Below are 15,202 nucleotides of genomic sequence, written 5' to 3'. Positions count from 1 at the left end.
GTTCTAGATTTAGTGACAATAAAGGCCAAGTGGATTACAGGTGAAGAAACACCGTCTCCTTCTAGATGTCAGTGGCCGCCTCGGAGCCACATTTGCGGCAGAAGATTTCATTGTTCTGGGTCAGGAAGCCTTTGCCCACCAAGGAGACAGAGCACTTCCCACAGTTAAAGCATTCACTATGCCACTGGCGGTCTTGAAAGCAGATAAACTTGGCACCTCTGAGACCTGTAAAGAAATGGGAGAAAAAGAGTAATCTATCCTTTCAAGGAATAGATTGAACATTCTATCAGGTAATTCTCTAGAAACTGGAGATAGAGCCATGAGCAAGACCACCTAGAGGCAAATAACCCGGCAAAGAATGCTGCCCCCATCCCTGTGTCCAACTGGGAATGTCAGTCCTAGGCAAGTTCCCCCTACGCCACCCAAGCAGATTCCCAGGCAAATTCTGCCATAATCTACAGAAGTAGGTAGAATCTAGATATAAAACCACATATTTTTGGAAACAGATAAGGATTATCTAAGATAGATAAGGAAATACAGTGTAGTGCAGTGGGAAGAGGGCATAGGTTTTGAAGTCAGAGATGTCTAAGTATGAATATTGTTGCTTTTTCTCTCCGTGTGACCTTATGTTTTCTTAGCTGAAAAATAAAGATAAGATGAAATAAATGTACACTTCCTAACCTGGTGTCTGATGTTTTAATGACTTTTAGCTCTCTTCTCTTCCCTCATTTTTCCATGCTTAATTTTACATAGACTAAGTCCCCTGGTCATACATAGGGTTTGGAACACAATTGCCAGAAAGCCCAAACAGAGGATTTCATCCAGACTGTCATACAACCATCTTAATACAATGACCTTATTACCCTGCTCAGAGACAACTTCAGCTTAGGGTTGCAACAAAGATCTGTGAATCCAATCACTCTAGCCACTGAGACTACACTATCCAGTGATTAGTTTCTAAATACTTCATCAGCCCTTACCACTTTAACTTGGGCCTCACCTGAGCCATACTGTTTCTTTAAAAAGTAGTAGAATTTGAATCTTCAGTGAGGCTCTGATCTCTGTCTCTCTGACTCCAGGGTGCAGTTCAAGAAACTGATTTTGAGAAGTTGTAGAAACAGAGAAAAGGTCTAGGGATTGGGAAGAGGTTGAGATGCCCTAGGCTTGGATCTTTATTTATTTGACGTATTCTCCAAGTGATCTTAGTGCTATGGACTTCCTCTGATTTGCTTATCATCCACAGAGTGGGGCTAAAATAGTTCACCTGCTGATTAGCATATAATTTCCAAATACTCCATTTGAAACATTGAAGCAAAAGGGTGAATAAGCATTCTATTTCAGATAAATTCTTCTTAAATATGATAATAGCTTCTTATTTCCTTCCTGAAAACCTTATTTGATATCTTTATATATAATTTAGTGGTTCATGGAGAAATTTGCATCAAATTCCTCTACTTTCCTTGATTAAATTTATAGCTTGCTTATCTATGATGCTATCATCATTACTTTCTAATAAGTGTAAATCAATTGTGTACCAATTAATTCCCTTAATGTTATTCAAAACATTAATAAGCTGACTGCAAGAGTAATGTTCTATATATATATGTAAATCATGTCTGTTCATAAAACCAATTATTTCACATCTAGCATTTTGATGCTCATTTTTTTATTTCATTAGTAAAACTTGTATAAGTGGCAAATGTGATTCTTCTAGAATTTTGCAAAGAAGAAAAAATAGAAGCATCTGGCAGCAAGACTTTAAGAAAGGACTGACTGAACATGTGAAATGTTTGTAAATTGTTCCAAATTTGGATATGTTTACTCTCTTAGGTCATGAGAGTTATTTGCAATAAGAAAGCTATCCAGGAAACAGGTCTTTGGTGCCTATTTTATCTGTTTTCATAGGTTTATGACAAATCAGTAGAATAAGAGCTAGCATTTGTTGAGTGCTTGAATATGTGCCAGTCACTGGTCCAAGCCCTGTGTATGCATTGCCTTATATAGCCCTCACCTTACCTTCATGGGGTAGACATTAACATCATCTCCCACTGTGCAGACATTAACATCATTTCCCACTGTGCAGACAAAAACTGAGGAACAAAGAAGTTTAACCACTTGCCCAACGTTAACCAGCAGATCTGGGATCCAAGCCCAGGCTGTCTGCCTTTAGAGCCTCTGCTTTTAACCTCATAGAATTATGTTTGACTTTATCTTTTGTAAAATATATAATCAGGAACCTTAGCATCTCTCTCTGAAGAAACTACAACATTTGAAACTCCTTTTCTTCAAAATAAACAGAGATGGAAGAAAGCTAATATGTGATCCTGTTCAACTCCTCTTTTTGCAAATGAGGCAAATGAGGGCCTCTGTAGGTGAGCTATGTACCCAGGGTCACACAGAAGTCAGGGGCAGAGGAAGACCCAAGTCTTTTACTCCCCCAGTCCAGAACGCTTTTCACTAATCAACCTGCTTCATTTATCCCCGATAGTTTGAGAGGTTAATCCTATCTTAAAGGAGGAGAAAAAATTTATACCTGGAAAAGTTATACCTGGAGGCTGTTCAAATGAAGCAAGTTCATTGTGATGGGTTTAAAAAATTATACCTCATGATTTATAGACAGATTTAGTTAATACAAAATAGTATTTTGAAAACATTCTAACACAGCTTCTTTTTAAAATTCATTTTTAATTGGCAAATATATATATGGAGTATAGATATAGCATGATGTTTTGATATATGTATACATTGTGGAATGGCTAAATCAAGTCAATTAATGTATTCATTACCGCATATGCTTATCATCTTTTTTTTTTTGGTGAGAACATTCAAAATCTACTCTCTTAGCAGTTTTCAAGTATTTATAATACATAGTTACTATTTAATAACCATAGTCACCATGTTGCAGGATAGATCTCTTGAACTTATTCCTTCTAACTGAAATTTTGGATCCAACAATACGAAGCTTCTTAAGGTGATGTAATGTTTGCATGAATGCTCAACTTTCTGAATGTAAATATATGGCAGTATCAGAATTTCCTATGGTACATTAGCTCAGATAGCTCAATTTTAAAGAAGCAGTATTGCATGGCCCGTAGGTATCTAACAATTGAATCAAGATATATTAAAGTGAGCTGGAAGGCTTTGCAAGCATTTCAGTCTCTGGGGTCTCAATCACAAAGCCAAAAGAGGATTAAGATAATTATGAGACGTTCCCTTTAGACTGACTATTCTAAGTTAAAATTTAATACTGCATTTGGGTTACTTTTGGGTCAGATCTTTTGCTCTTGATCATCCTCATATTTTTGTGCAGAACAAAGTTATTTTTCCATTTGAACTTTAAAAAGCTGAACAATCTATCAGAAAATTCACTTAGACAGACACAAGAATCTGTGATGGATCAGAATTGAAACTCAAGTTCAGAGCTTGTGTAGGCGTTTTGAAGATTGGTATTAGTTACTTGGGTCCCCAGAGAACTTTGAAACCCACTTTGAGTTGTTTAACTTTCTCATTTCCTCATTGAAGCCCCTTTTTGTTCTGATCCAATTCAAGAAAAGTGTTGTTGTCAAATAAATTGACTGTGGTTGCAGATTTTACTAAGGCGATTCTGGAGCTCCAGGAACTGTTGCATATCTGGAAGTCCCGTTCTCTAACTAAATTCAGTGGAGATGGTGGTTTGTTCTCTTGGCTGTAGGAGTTGCCTAAGGCGTAGAAGGCAGGAGGTAGAGTGGTTTAGAGTATGGGTTCTGGAGCCCAGTGGGCTGGAATTCCTAATGCAAGTCCTTGCGAGACCTACCCCCACCAGGAGGTGACGTAACTGAGCAAAAGAGACAGGGTGTGAGGAACAGAGAGGGCACAGGCATGCCCCATGCAATGGGGTAGCCACTCAGCACCATACGACAGCGACCCTGCTGGAGAATGTGGAGGCTGTCTACTCACCCATGGCATGTTCTTCATTTACTTTTGGCTACAGAGATGGATTGTACATTATTTGTCTCCAAACATGTGCAGGCCAAACATAACCCACCTGCTGGCCAGATGTAGCCCATGTGCCAGTGTGAGATTCTGACAGACATGGTGCCCCTGGATAGACAAACAGCATGGTGCTGTTTGTCCAGGTGACTCCCTCCCTCCCTTTGCAAGTCAGGGGAAGCCTGCCAAGTTGGGGTTTGCAGTGAAACTCTTTCCTTTGGTTGGAAGATGCATGAAGTTTCACTTTTTATTTTCTTATATATTTGAAGTGAAGGAGGAGGAAAGGAATAAAATAATCTTTAATTCTATGTTATATAAAATGAATTAGAAAATGAAATATAATTAAGTATACTAGGAATGGAAAGTAAAACTACAGTTCTGCCACCTTCAGTGACTATAAACTGCCAGAAAGAATAGCTGCTGGGTTTGTCAAGTGTCATGCTAGCTCCAGTTCCCTTATTACAGGATTTTAGAAATGTCTCTGAGGAAAATATGTATTTTTTACCTTGAAAACCTATTTAACATGGATCAGTTATCATTGTGTTATTTTCAAACCATGTCACATGTATTTTTCTTCAGTAAAATGCTATCTTGTTTTCTTTCATCTATTCATAAATGCGCTTTGTAATTGCAAGTGAATAGAGAGAAAAGAGAATAATACATTTGTTAGAAGCATCTTAAAATGAAGTTTAATTAATGCCTGACCTATAATACCCGAATTACAGCTTCAGATGTTCTATACAATAGTTGGATTTAATTAAAACCTTTTCTGTCTTAAGGATGCTTGGCCCTATTTTGGAATTAAGGAGGATTCTGATTTATTAGTAATCCTTCCTCTCACTCAAATCCTTAATGAAGCTGAGAGCAGGTCTCCTTGTGAAAGTTTTCTCTGACCTCTCCGCTCTTTCTGTTCTCCTTCTTTCTCAATCTGTTACTTTACTGAAGAGTCCAGTGCCATTAGGTTTAGCATGGAATTACCCTTTACAGAATATAGTCACCAAAATTATACCTTGTACTTTCCTTGAGGGGGTCCATGTTATATTTATACTTATATATGAGCACCCAGTTATGTTTATCTCAAAAGGAAACATAAATGAAAGATTTCCATTTCTACTTGCATTTCCTAAATTATCTAGACAGCATTTTACATAGTCCTAACTGTCTCATGGTGTGATCATATTGAACTGAAGAACTCACCAGTGATAGATTTGGAACAGGCTGCACACTTTTTGGCAAAAAGATGGTGGTAGCAGTCCAAGCAGAATGGATAGTCATCTCTGGACATAAACTCTTCTTCACAGAGCTCTTTCCTACAGCCACTACACAGAAAACACTCTTTATGCCATAGCTGGTCATGAAATGTTACCCCACCTGAAGTTATCACCTATGGAAGGATCACAAAAAAGGCAATGACCATGGCAGCCGTTACAATTCAGATCATTTCATGATTCTCTTCTACGTCCGCAGCTGATGCTTTGGGCTACTGTATCATCTTGTGTTAGGATGTTCTTTTCCTTAAAAACTTCTGTTTTTTGAATCAATGTGAGAAGCCAAAGGCTATAGAAATTACCTAGAACAGTGCTCACTTCGGCAGCACATATGCTAAAATTGGAAAGAAATTACCTAGAACTGGCAAGAAACGAAAATTAGTCTAATTTTTTTCCTACAGTGGAGTGGAAAAAAGGTAGGACCATATTAGACTTAGGGAAAGAAAATTAAGTCCCTGATTCACTTCCTCATACTTCCCTGACTTTTCTTATTTTGGTCTTCAAAGATCTGCCATTAGAGCTATTTTCTATGTCCATATCTAACTTTCAAGGATGCTAAAAAATTCTACTTCTTCCTGAAAGCTTTACTCTGGGTCCGACAATATCCAGCAGTAGCATCCCCCAGTTGAATTGGTAAACACCATCACTGGCTAGTAATCACTCATTGTGCTAAGGGATGACCTCTTCTGAATATTCTCAGCACCTCTTAACTGTAGAGACTATAATCCTTCCACCTGTACACATGAGCAACTACTGAGGGTTAGAGTCATTAAGTTACTTGCCATGGCCATAGAGTTAGGATTCAAACCTGCACAGTCTGACTCCACAGTCTGTGTGCTTAACCATTAATATAATACTGAGTCAAGGTTACTTTGCACAGATAAGCAGTTGTTAAGTCCTCATTGAATGAATTAATAAATACCAAAGGACAAAAATTCTCTGGAAAGCAATTCCAATATTGTATCTAGCAATGGCGTGCTACTGGATTCAGGACTCGAAGTAAGGAACATTGGTTGTACATTGAGCCTTAAGGTATGGCGTGATAAGGTTTTGCCAGAGATGGTTATTAGTTTTCCATAAGATAATATACCTTTTTCTAAATCAGTTTAATCAATGGATTTAACTTTTTAAAAAGGTGAGAAATCTTTATTAAGATTTTATGAAGATCTTTATTATTATTCAGATGGATAAATATTAGGTAAATCTTGTTGTGAAGCTATCTTTAAGTCATATCATCTTTCAAACCCATGGCTATTGAGCTCCTGGAGTTGCTGTAGAACCTGGAATGCATTCATATAAATGTCTTATAATTACTAAAGCAATGGGATATCTGAGATAGTTCCTATAATTTTTATATTCAAATTAACTAGTTAGTGGAAATGCAGAGCCTATTTTAAGCCATCTTATTGTTTACAAACTCAGAAGTGTTGTTTGTCTGTGATATAAACATTTGAAAAAATTATTGTAAAGATATTTTTAATCTTATAACAAATACCTTAGGAATTAAAAATATTTGCTATAAAAGTTATTTTTCCCTAGAGGAAAAAAGCTACTATTCTGCATAAGCAAATGGGAAGCATGATGGTGTGTGTCAAGGAAAGCAATTTAAAATACCCCCTACTGACTTCAAATGCTTTATAGCAGACACAGGAGAATTTGTGATTCCTTTGATTTGTTTGGTCTAATGATTAGCAGGCACTGCTTAAGAGATTTGAAACTTGAAAAATGTATTCACAGCAAAATAAAACTTGATATATACACCAAAGACTGTTTAATTAGGGAGAAGGAACTCTGGAACATTAAAAATAGTTGGCTTGTGAGTATTCCTTTTGAAGAGGTAGGAAGGTTAGGATGAAGTCTAATTTCTAAGCATGGTTTTTGCCACTGATTTATCCCAGGGTTTAGAACAAGTTTCTTCCCTGACAAAGTGGAGGCACTTACGATTTTTGCGCTCATAGGTGACAGACAAAGAATCAGAGAATAATACATTTAACTCTTTTTGAACCCTGAGGAGTTTGAATTGAAATCACTTGTAATTTGAGGTCACTTGTTTTTTAGTAGAAAATAAATTTTAGTGTAACAAAATCTATGGGAAAAGGTTCTAAGGACCTGGTTGTCAATTAGCTTTTGCTTTTTTATTTTTCAATGTTTGGTCTTTGCTTTGGGTTGAAAAAAATTGTTTAGCTTGGATCATTTTGATCAAAACCATTTATATCCAGCTTTCCTTAAAAGACTTGTGGTTTTAAAAATGAAATAGAAAATAATCTGGCATGTCATGATCTGTCTACTACCCAATATAAATATTTCACAAATTTTTGATGACTTCAGATCATATCCTAAATATAGTTAGGCTCCTATAACCTGGGAAACACCAGTGCTTTGGCCCAGAGAGTGTTCAGCGCTGATGTACTAGAGGAGTTCCTTTCTTAAACTTTTATAGCGTTGAAAGAGACGTTATATTGTGTCCAATAAATGATTTTAAGATAATTCTCATAAGTCTCATTAATTTTAGCTCAAGTCTTTAAGAAATGAAGCCTAAAATTGGCCAACTTAGTTGTTTCTCAAAACAGTGAGATGAAACTATTCATTTTATTTCCAGCATGTTTTTAAGTGCACGTAATTGATTCTGGTAGTTCTTTGGAGCTTCATTTGTTACAGGGTCGTGGGATTTGACAGCTGCTTGTAAAGTCATTTTCTAAGTCACTGTTTCTGGTAGAGTAATGGGGGTCTCTGGGTATAAGATGATTTCATCTCATGTTATTAGCTGTTGTAATTCTCAGTCATCACTATAGTGTAATTTAATAATTATAACTTAGGATAGTGTACTGATGTCTCTGTAAATACAGTGCTGGCATTGTTAATAAGTGTAGAAAACTACTGTAGCTGTGTGTGTATGTGTATGTGTATATGTACCTGTAGAGAGTAGTCGTGAGACTTCCAGCTGTCCAGACACACATATACAAATGGTCTTAAGAGATTTGCCAAAGTAGCCCATGGATCAAAAATACTTAGAAACCACTATACTAATTTAGTGTATTTTCATGATTCAGCTTTCTCATCACAATTCATAGTGTCATTTCAAACTTATGATGCCTCACAGGTCAAGGATTCCTTCCAGAACAACCATATATATTTTATGGAACACAGACAGTCTTCATCAAAATGATAGACACGAGCTAGCTTTTCACATTAAAGCTTAGAAGATAAAAAAGAATTGGACAAAGTTTACTTCAAAAAATGACTTTTTATCCTATTAGAAAATGGATTTTGAATGGGAAACCAAGTCAGAAGGCCCTACATGATGCTCTAGAACTGGAAGTGAAGGCACCTGCAGATCTTAGCCTTCTTTCTGTCTTTGAGTCCACTAAATTTCTCTCATGATCTTGGCCCTCTCTTGAGCCTACCCATCTATTCTTGGAAATACTAAAGTGTCAAGACAAGGAGACATTTGCATTGCTGAGACATAATGTGAGGAGTTAAACACTCTGTTAAATCAGTTGCCTCAGTCACTCTGTGAGGCAAATCCATATTTCTCCATAATAGTTAATATTGAATGGATCAAAAATTATTTTCCAAGAAACATTCTGTATTTAAAATTCAAAGATAGATGTGTGCCCTCTCCCAGAATATGTGAAATCTTGTATAAAAGCAGTAAATGAAACTGGAATATCAAGTCACTTGAGCTGTTTGGAATATTAAATGCATGTGGGTGGAATTTTATGGCTGAAAAAAAAAGATAGTCATCTTCATCTTGTGACAGATAGTGGTTGTGGACATGTTGGAATTAAAAACTAACATGAATGTGTAAATACAGACATAACATGATAGTTATATATGGTGCAGCTAAAAAGCAATGAGCGGGAAGTTTCCACAGGCTTCATCCTCTTTAGATAATTACCTTCTTACAAAAGTTGCAGTAGTGAGCAAACTGCTTCTCAAAACACAGCACACAATAATTGCCACTCTCTTTGGAGATCAAAGGCTTTGTTCCTATTGGTTGTCGGCAATGCTCGCACACAAAGCAGGTTTCATGCCAGTAGTTGCCCTTAAATTCCATTTTGCGGGAACCTGTACTCAAAAAGTAAGAACCTATTGTAAGTAAGTAAGTACATATCAAGCATAATTTTATTTTAAGCACACATAGATCAAATTAATTACAAAATAGTTTTTTAAAGTTAGATGATAAATAGTTCTTTTAGAAAATAGTATTTACTCAGTTTCAGAAACATCATCTGGGAAAATAGAGGTTAATAGAGCTCAGCTGTGATGGTGGCAAATCACTCTTTCAATGAAAGCACTTTCAAGCTCTGCATAAGCCGCACTTTGGGGATGTGAATGTGCTTTCAGTAGAGACTTTGAATGGCTGCATGTGGTTTAGATAAATTAAGCCATAATCATCATTACAGGGTTATTAGAAATGCCCAGGTCACAACTCCTGAGATTTATATTGCGCAGTTATGGTCTCCTAAAAATTCTTTGAATCCATAATAAGAAAATGAGAGAGAGAGAATGAATTATGTTCTTATACAGCTGTCCATAGGGATTGAGAAGAGAAGCAAAATATAGAGAATTAGTGCTTGCTAAAAGTGGAATGATTCCCATAGATCCTTGTCTTCTCTAAGAGAGAATAAAAATGATTGACCCCCAAACCAGTTTGCAGTGAACTACAAAATGACAGTTGGCCCCGATCTCCTATGATGAGTCATTCTTTCTGCTGTCATTGGTTATGCTTAGGGCAGGGTGTTTAATGTAGTGTTATGGGTATGAATTTTATCATTATTCTATGGCTCGGGTTCTGGTTTGAAATGTTTCTATAAATTAGGTTTTATGAAATACACAGAACACTGTAATTTACCTATTCAAGCATAATGATGAACGATCTTTTTATTTCTAAAGTACACTAAAGGAGCTCAAGATAGAATAAAAAGGAGGACTTTCTGGAAACCAGGGTATTGTGAGCCGCTGCACGCCGCATGTGCTGGCACTTGCTGAAGCCTCTCTGCTTCAGGGAGAGACCAGAGCTCCCTGGAGACCTTACCGGGCATGATGGTCTTCTTGCAGTGGAAGCACCTGGAGGAGCACTCGTTAGAGTAGCAGTCCGTGCACAGCAAGCGCTCGTCCTTGGCGGCAAAGGGCTTTTCCACCAAAGAGTGATTGCATTTGGTGCACTTGAAGCATCCTTCGTGCCAGTGCCGGTCTTTGTAACAGAGATCCTTCAGGACAGTAAATAAAAGTTAATTAAATGTGTTTGTGACAAAACAGATCATTTTTATGACAAAATTAAACACTCCTGGGCCTCCAGTGCCAGTAGGTTATGCTAGTAGCTTGAGGGAAAGTTGTTATTGATACTGATACCCGTAGAGAGGAGATTCTCTGGGGTAATTAAAAGCCAGAGCCTGGGGCTTTCTTGAAGGGTCACTAAAGGCAGCCGGAAAATAAATGAAATTCTTTGCTATTTCTTCAAATTTTCCCTATGTTCCTTTTATGAACTATAAACAAACAAAAAATAACACCACCCTACTAGAGTAAAGGCAAAAAAGAAATAAGAGGAAGAAAAGAAGAAAGAAAAAAATAATGAGTATTGTAGGAGTAATGGGCACAATGGGGTTTAGTAGAAATGAGGCTGATTTTTAAGTCAGAAAACACAGATTTTGAATCCTTACCCCTCTCATTATTTATGTATTTATTTATACTCTTGTCATTCTAGAAACGACTTAATATTCTAGCTATGTAACTTTGGGCAAATAGCTTAACCTCTTTAATCTTTAGCATCTTAAACTACCTCATAAGATTATGTGAGGATTAAAGCAAATGTTATATTTCATAGTGCCAAGCGTAATGACTGGAACTTGATGAATGGTGACTTTCAAGATCCTTATATCCAGTAGCAAGGGAATAGTGTTAAAAGTCAACACTAAATGAAAGGAGGCATTCCAAAGCATTTATTTGCTGTTATTTTGAAGGAATTCTGTGAACCGAGATGAGACCTACCTTGGAATCTGACTCAATTGGTTCTTTGCACTCCTCACAATAGTTAGAAAAGATATGATCATAACAGGAAACACAGTATGGATTGTCATCCTTCAGTACATACTTCTTCCCAAGAAGCGACACTGTACAGTATTGGCAATAAAATTGAACACTTGTCATTTTGGTTTGAACCTGTGAATAAGAAAATCATTCATGTATATAAAAGCAGAATCTTGTCTATAAGATAAATGATAAGCCTCAATACAGTGTGAGTGAAGCACTTGAATGAATTTATATTTTCTTAAGTAAAAATCCATAATTTCCAAATTTAGGAAAATATGCTTGTAGCCATGGTAACACTTGGTGTGATTTAGGAAAGGTTACTCTCCCATCTTGGCAGTTCCTGTGTATTTTGCTAAAAAAAACCAAAAAGCATCAAACCAGCAGCCAGATTGTGAAAAACATCTTGTATTCATCATGAGCTAATGTGGAATTCAATGAGAATATGACATGTGTTGAAATGGGATGGTTTCACCTCAAGCATATAAACATGAACAGTTGCTAGGGCTTTTACTAACTGTCGTCACTTACTATTTTGCTGTAGAGTCTGGAGGCAGAGTTCGATGGAAATAACAATAGTCTTTTTTACTCAAACTTAAATAGAAATTAATAATCAAATACATTGTCATTTTCTAATTTATTGTTTTATTCCTCAAATCTTTAATGGGTACCTAATAAGGGCTCTGCACATTAATCCTACAGTCTTCCTGAACTATACACAATCCCCTGGGACATTCTTCTTACCTGTAGCTTCAACCTCTCCAAATATGCTAATGACTCCAAAATCTCTTTTTCTTGCTAGTTTTAGTGTCCTGGACATTGCAATTTATTTTTAACAAATTTTTATTTTTTTATTATGTTTTTAGAGACATTGTCTTGCTCTATTGCCCAGGCTGAAGTACAGTGGTATGATCATAGCTCTCCTGGATTCAAGTGATCCCTGCCTCAGCCTCCTGTGTAGCGGGGACTATAGGCACATGCCACCACATCTGGCTAATTTTTCTTATTTTTTGTACAGATGGGGTCTTGCTGTGTTGCCCTGGCTGTTCTCATGAACTCCTGGCCTCAGGCAATACTCTTGTCTTGTTCTCACAAAGTGCTGGGACTACAGGCATGAGCAATAGTGCCTGGCCAACATCTCCATTTAAATATCCTACCCAAAGTTGGCCAAATAAACTCCTCAGCAGGTAGGATTCCACCAAGTGCTAGGTCTTTGTGACTATTGTAGAGCAATTGTCCAGACATGGAAGTACAGATAAAATCATCAGTAGTAGAAAACAACATTAGGTGCTTTCAGGCTCTAGAGCCAAAGTACCATGTATATGGCATAAATAATAGCAGCAACTATTTCATTATAGCTATTAATAAAATAGCTAGAATTTATTTGCAGGATTAATTTCATTCTATAACATGAAAGAAAAGTTAGTATGAAACATAAAGCCAATGACAGGATAAGGATTCTGATCATGTTGTAAATTTAGGAAAACTATTAAGGAATAAAACATATAGATTCAAAAGGTTTTAATTAGGCATTGACTATGAATTTTTAATTGTTACCAAAATTAGTAGCACTGATTTTCCTTGGGAAATGAGATTTGCCATCTCTGGATTTACTGGAATGTATTAGGAGCTTTTAATATTTTCTAATTCTCTTCCTCCACATTTATTTTAATTTTAGGAAAACCAGAAGATTAGTTAATTATTATGACAGTTTTTATAACATTTTTGATGCTAGTTTGTATTTACTACATTTGAACTGTTATTCTCACACATTTTTCCTTCTATTATTTTAGTGATGAAGTTCCCGGCACAGCGCCTGGCTAAATACACATTGCTCTTAGTTCTGTATACAGCAATATTTGTTCTTCACTAATAAGTAAAGGAAAGACTGAGGATTTGGAACACATGGGTCTTTTCCCAGGAAAAACGAAAATTCAGACTAGAAAGTTCGTAATGGAACATGGCCCAAATTATCTACAAGGAACATTAAATTCTCTATTTGATTAATTCCGCAGAAATGTCCCTTCCTAGTGAATACAAACACACTCAGAGGGTTACTAAGGGCTTGGAGACAGCAGGAAAATAGATTTGATTCCCTTGAAAAGTTTAAAAATAAAAGTTTTGTTCACAAAGTGTTTATCACTTAATAGAAATAAGGTATGTACCTTTAACTTTCATCACTTAATATGGAAAATGTCATTTTCATTATTAATATTTAGTTTTATATGTATATAATAGCACCATGAAGCATGGCCTAATAGGGGTTCGGAACTGCCAGGCTATTTCCATGTTGTGAGGCTTTCGGTATGTTATAAAATGAAGAAACAACAAAAGGGATTACAAAATTGGTAATATTTTAATTGTTTATTTTAAACAGCACATTAAATATAATAATGTTAAAATACCTGTATCTCGTGGGGGGTTGGGTCAGAAGTCTAAATATAATATAAGTATAGGACAAGATAAGATGGTCCTTCCCCATTCCCATCCCCATCCTAACTACACAATAGGCCTTGCTCCGTAGAAAATTCTTAACAAAATAGACCATATTTCTTCATTTTTTAAAAGAAAGTCACTTCTTATTCCATCCTGTTTTGTAAAAGCAACATCAGGGAGTTAGGTAGGGTAAGAACAGACTTAGCCTAACATCTTAAAACCTTGTGATTTTGCACTAATGGAACTATACAGTGAGAGCAGCCATTTGGTCCAGGTCAACATTTATTGAATATTTACTCACTGATATTTGAACTCCCTATCCTCAAGAAGTCTGAATTCTCTTAGCTTAGGTCCTACTGTAGTAATAGTGAATATAATTTGAGGTAAGAGAACAAACTGAATATTTACTCTATTCTTGGTTGGAAAAAATACACTAAGACATTCAGTCCTCATTTTCAAGAAGTCTATTTAACTATTGAGCTTTGAATATGTGCAGATAGAGTTTCTTAAAAATGGAGGTGTTATAATCATATAAATGATACCACATTCTGTTAGAACCATGTAGAATTCGTAGGAAATTAATAGAAAGAAGAGGGAGGAGAGACTTTTCTAGGAAGACTTTAAGGAAATTAAGCTGTTGGAAATCTGTTAGGAAGGAAGGCAGGCAGGCAGGCAGGCAGGCAGGCAGGCAGGAAGGAAGGAAGGCAGGAAGGAAGGAAGAAAGGAAAGATCTATCTTGATATATTGAGGAAGGGGAAAAGACAAGTGGGAGAATGGCACAGGAGCTCATCTGAAGTTAGGAAATGGTGAGTCTTGAGAATAGATTTTCACTTGGGTACTCTCAGGATAGAGACCTTGAAACTTAAAGCTTTTTAACACATTGACTGCCACACTAGAAAAACATTTTTCCCCCCTTGGGGGACACGGTGTTTTATTATGAAAATAGAATAAAAACTTTGAAAACAAAATGATCCTTTCTAATTTAATAAAGACTTTGTTTTTTTAAATTGTTTTCTGTGTGTGAGTTATATCCAACTTGAAACATAGTTCTTGCAGCTCCCGAGGTGAAGAGATGTGTGAGTTACATATGCTTCAGGAGGTTCTGGGTTCAAAATTAGCACAAGTTAAATACAACTCACATGGCAGTTAATGTGTTAAAGCTGTTTAACCTCTAATGCAAGTAGTTCTAAATAAGGAGGGGACAGGCAGAATAGGTAAGAGTATGAATTTTTCCAATCAGATCACTTTTTACCACCTTATTCTTTTATAAACATCATTCTGTACTTTTCTTTGTCCCTAACATTAATAATTTTAAATGCTCAGGGAATAACTCTGTGTCCAGAGGAGCAGGTCAAATGGCTTTTTAAAAATCATTCCCTAACAGGTAAAACTGTAGGAAATATTAGTAGAAAGAGGACTATGTAATTCTTGCCTCAGGAATCCCCATCTGAGTGTTAGTTTGTCAAAGTTATTGGGAAATTTTTGCTTTCAAAGATTTA

At 36.3% G+C, this 15,202-nt stretch overlaps 1 protein-coding gene across 1 annotated transcript; it reads right to left on the bottom strand.

Annotated features, from left to right (window-relative positions):
- On the bottom strand, positions 1-11,395 carry FHL5 (four and a half LIM domains 5). The gene is made up of 5 exons (XM_045544044.1): positions 11,229-11,395; positions 10,276-10,450; positions 9,136-9,305; positions 5,167-5,353; positions 1-225 (listed from the first exon to the last, which is right to left on the bottom strand). Exons 1-5 carry the CDS (start codon positions 11,385-11,387, stop codon positions 62-64), a joined length of 855 nt encoding a protein of 284 aa, XP_045400000.1. The 5' UTR covers positions 11,388-11,395; the 3' UTR covers positions 1-61.
- Positions 11,396-15,202: the final 3,807 nt, after the last annotated feature.

Source organism: Lemur catta, chromosome 2 (genome assembly GCF_020740605.2).
Source record: "Lemur catta isolate mLemCat1 chromosome 2, mLemCat1.pri, whole genome shotgun sequence".
Classification (NCBI taxonomy): domain Eukaryota; kingdom Metazoa; phylum Chordata; class Mammalia; order Primates; family Lemuridae; genus Lemur; species Lemur catta.
Note: the sequence above shows the minus strand (reverse complement) of the source record. Positions and strands in the feature narration are given on the sequence as shown.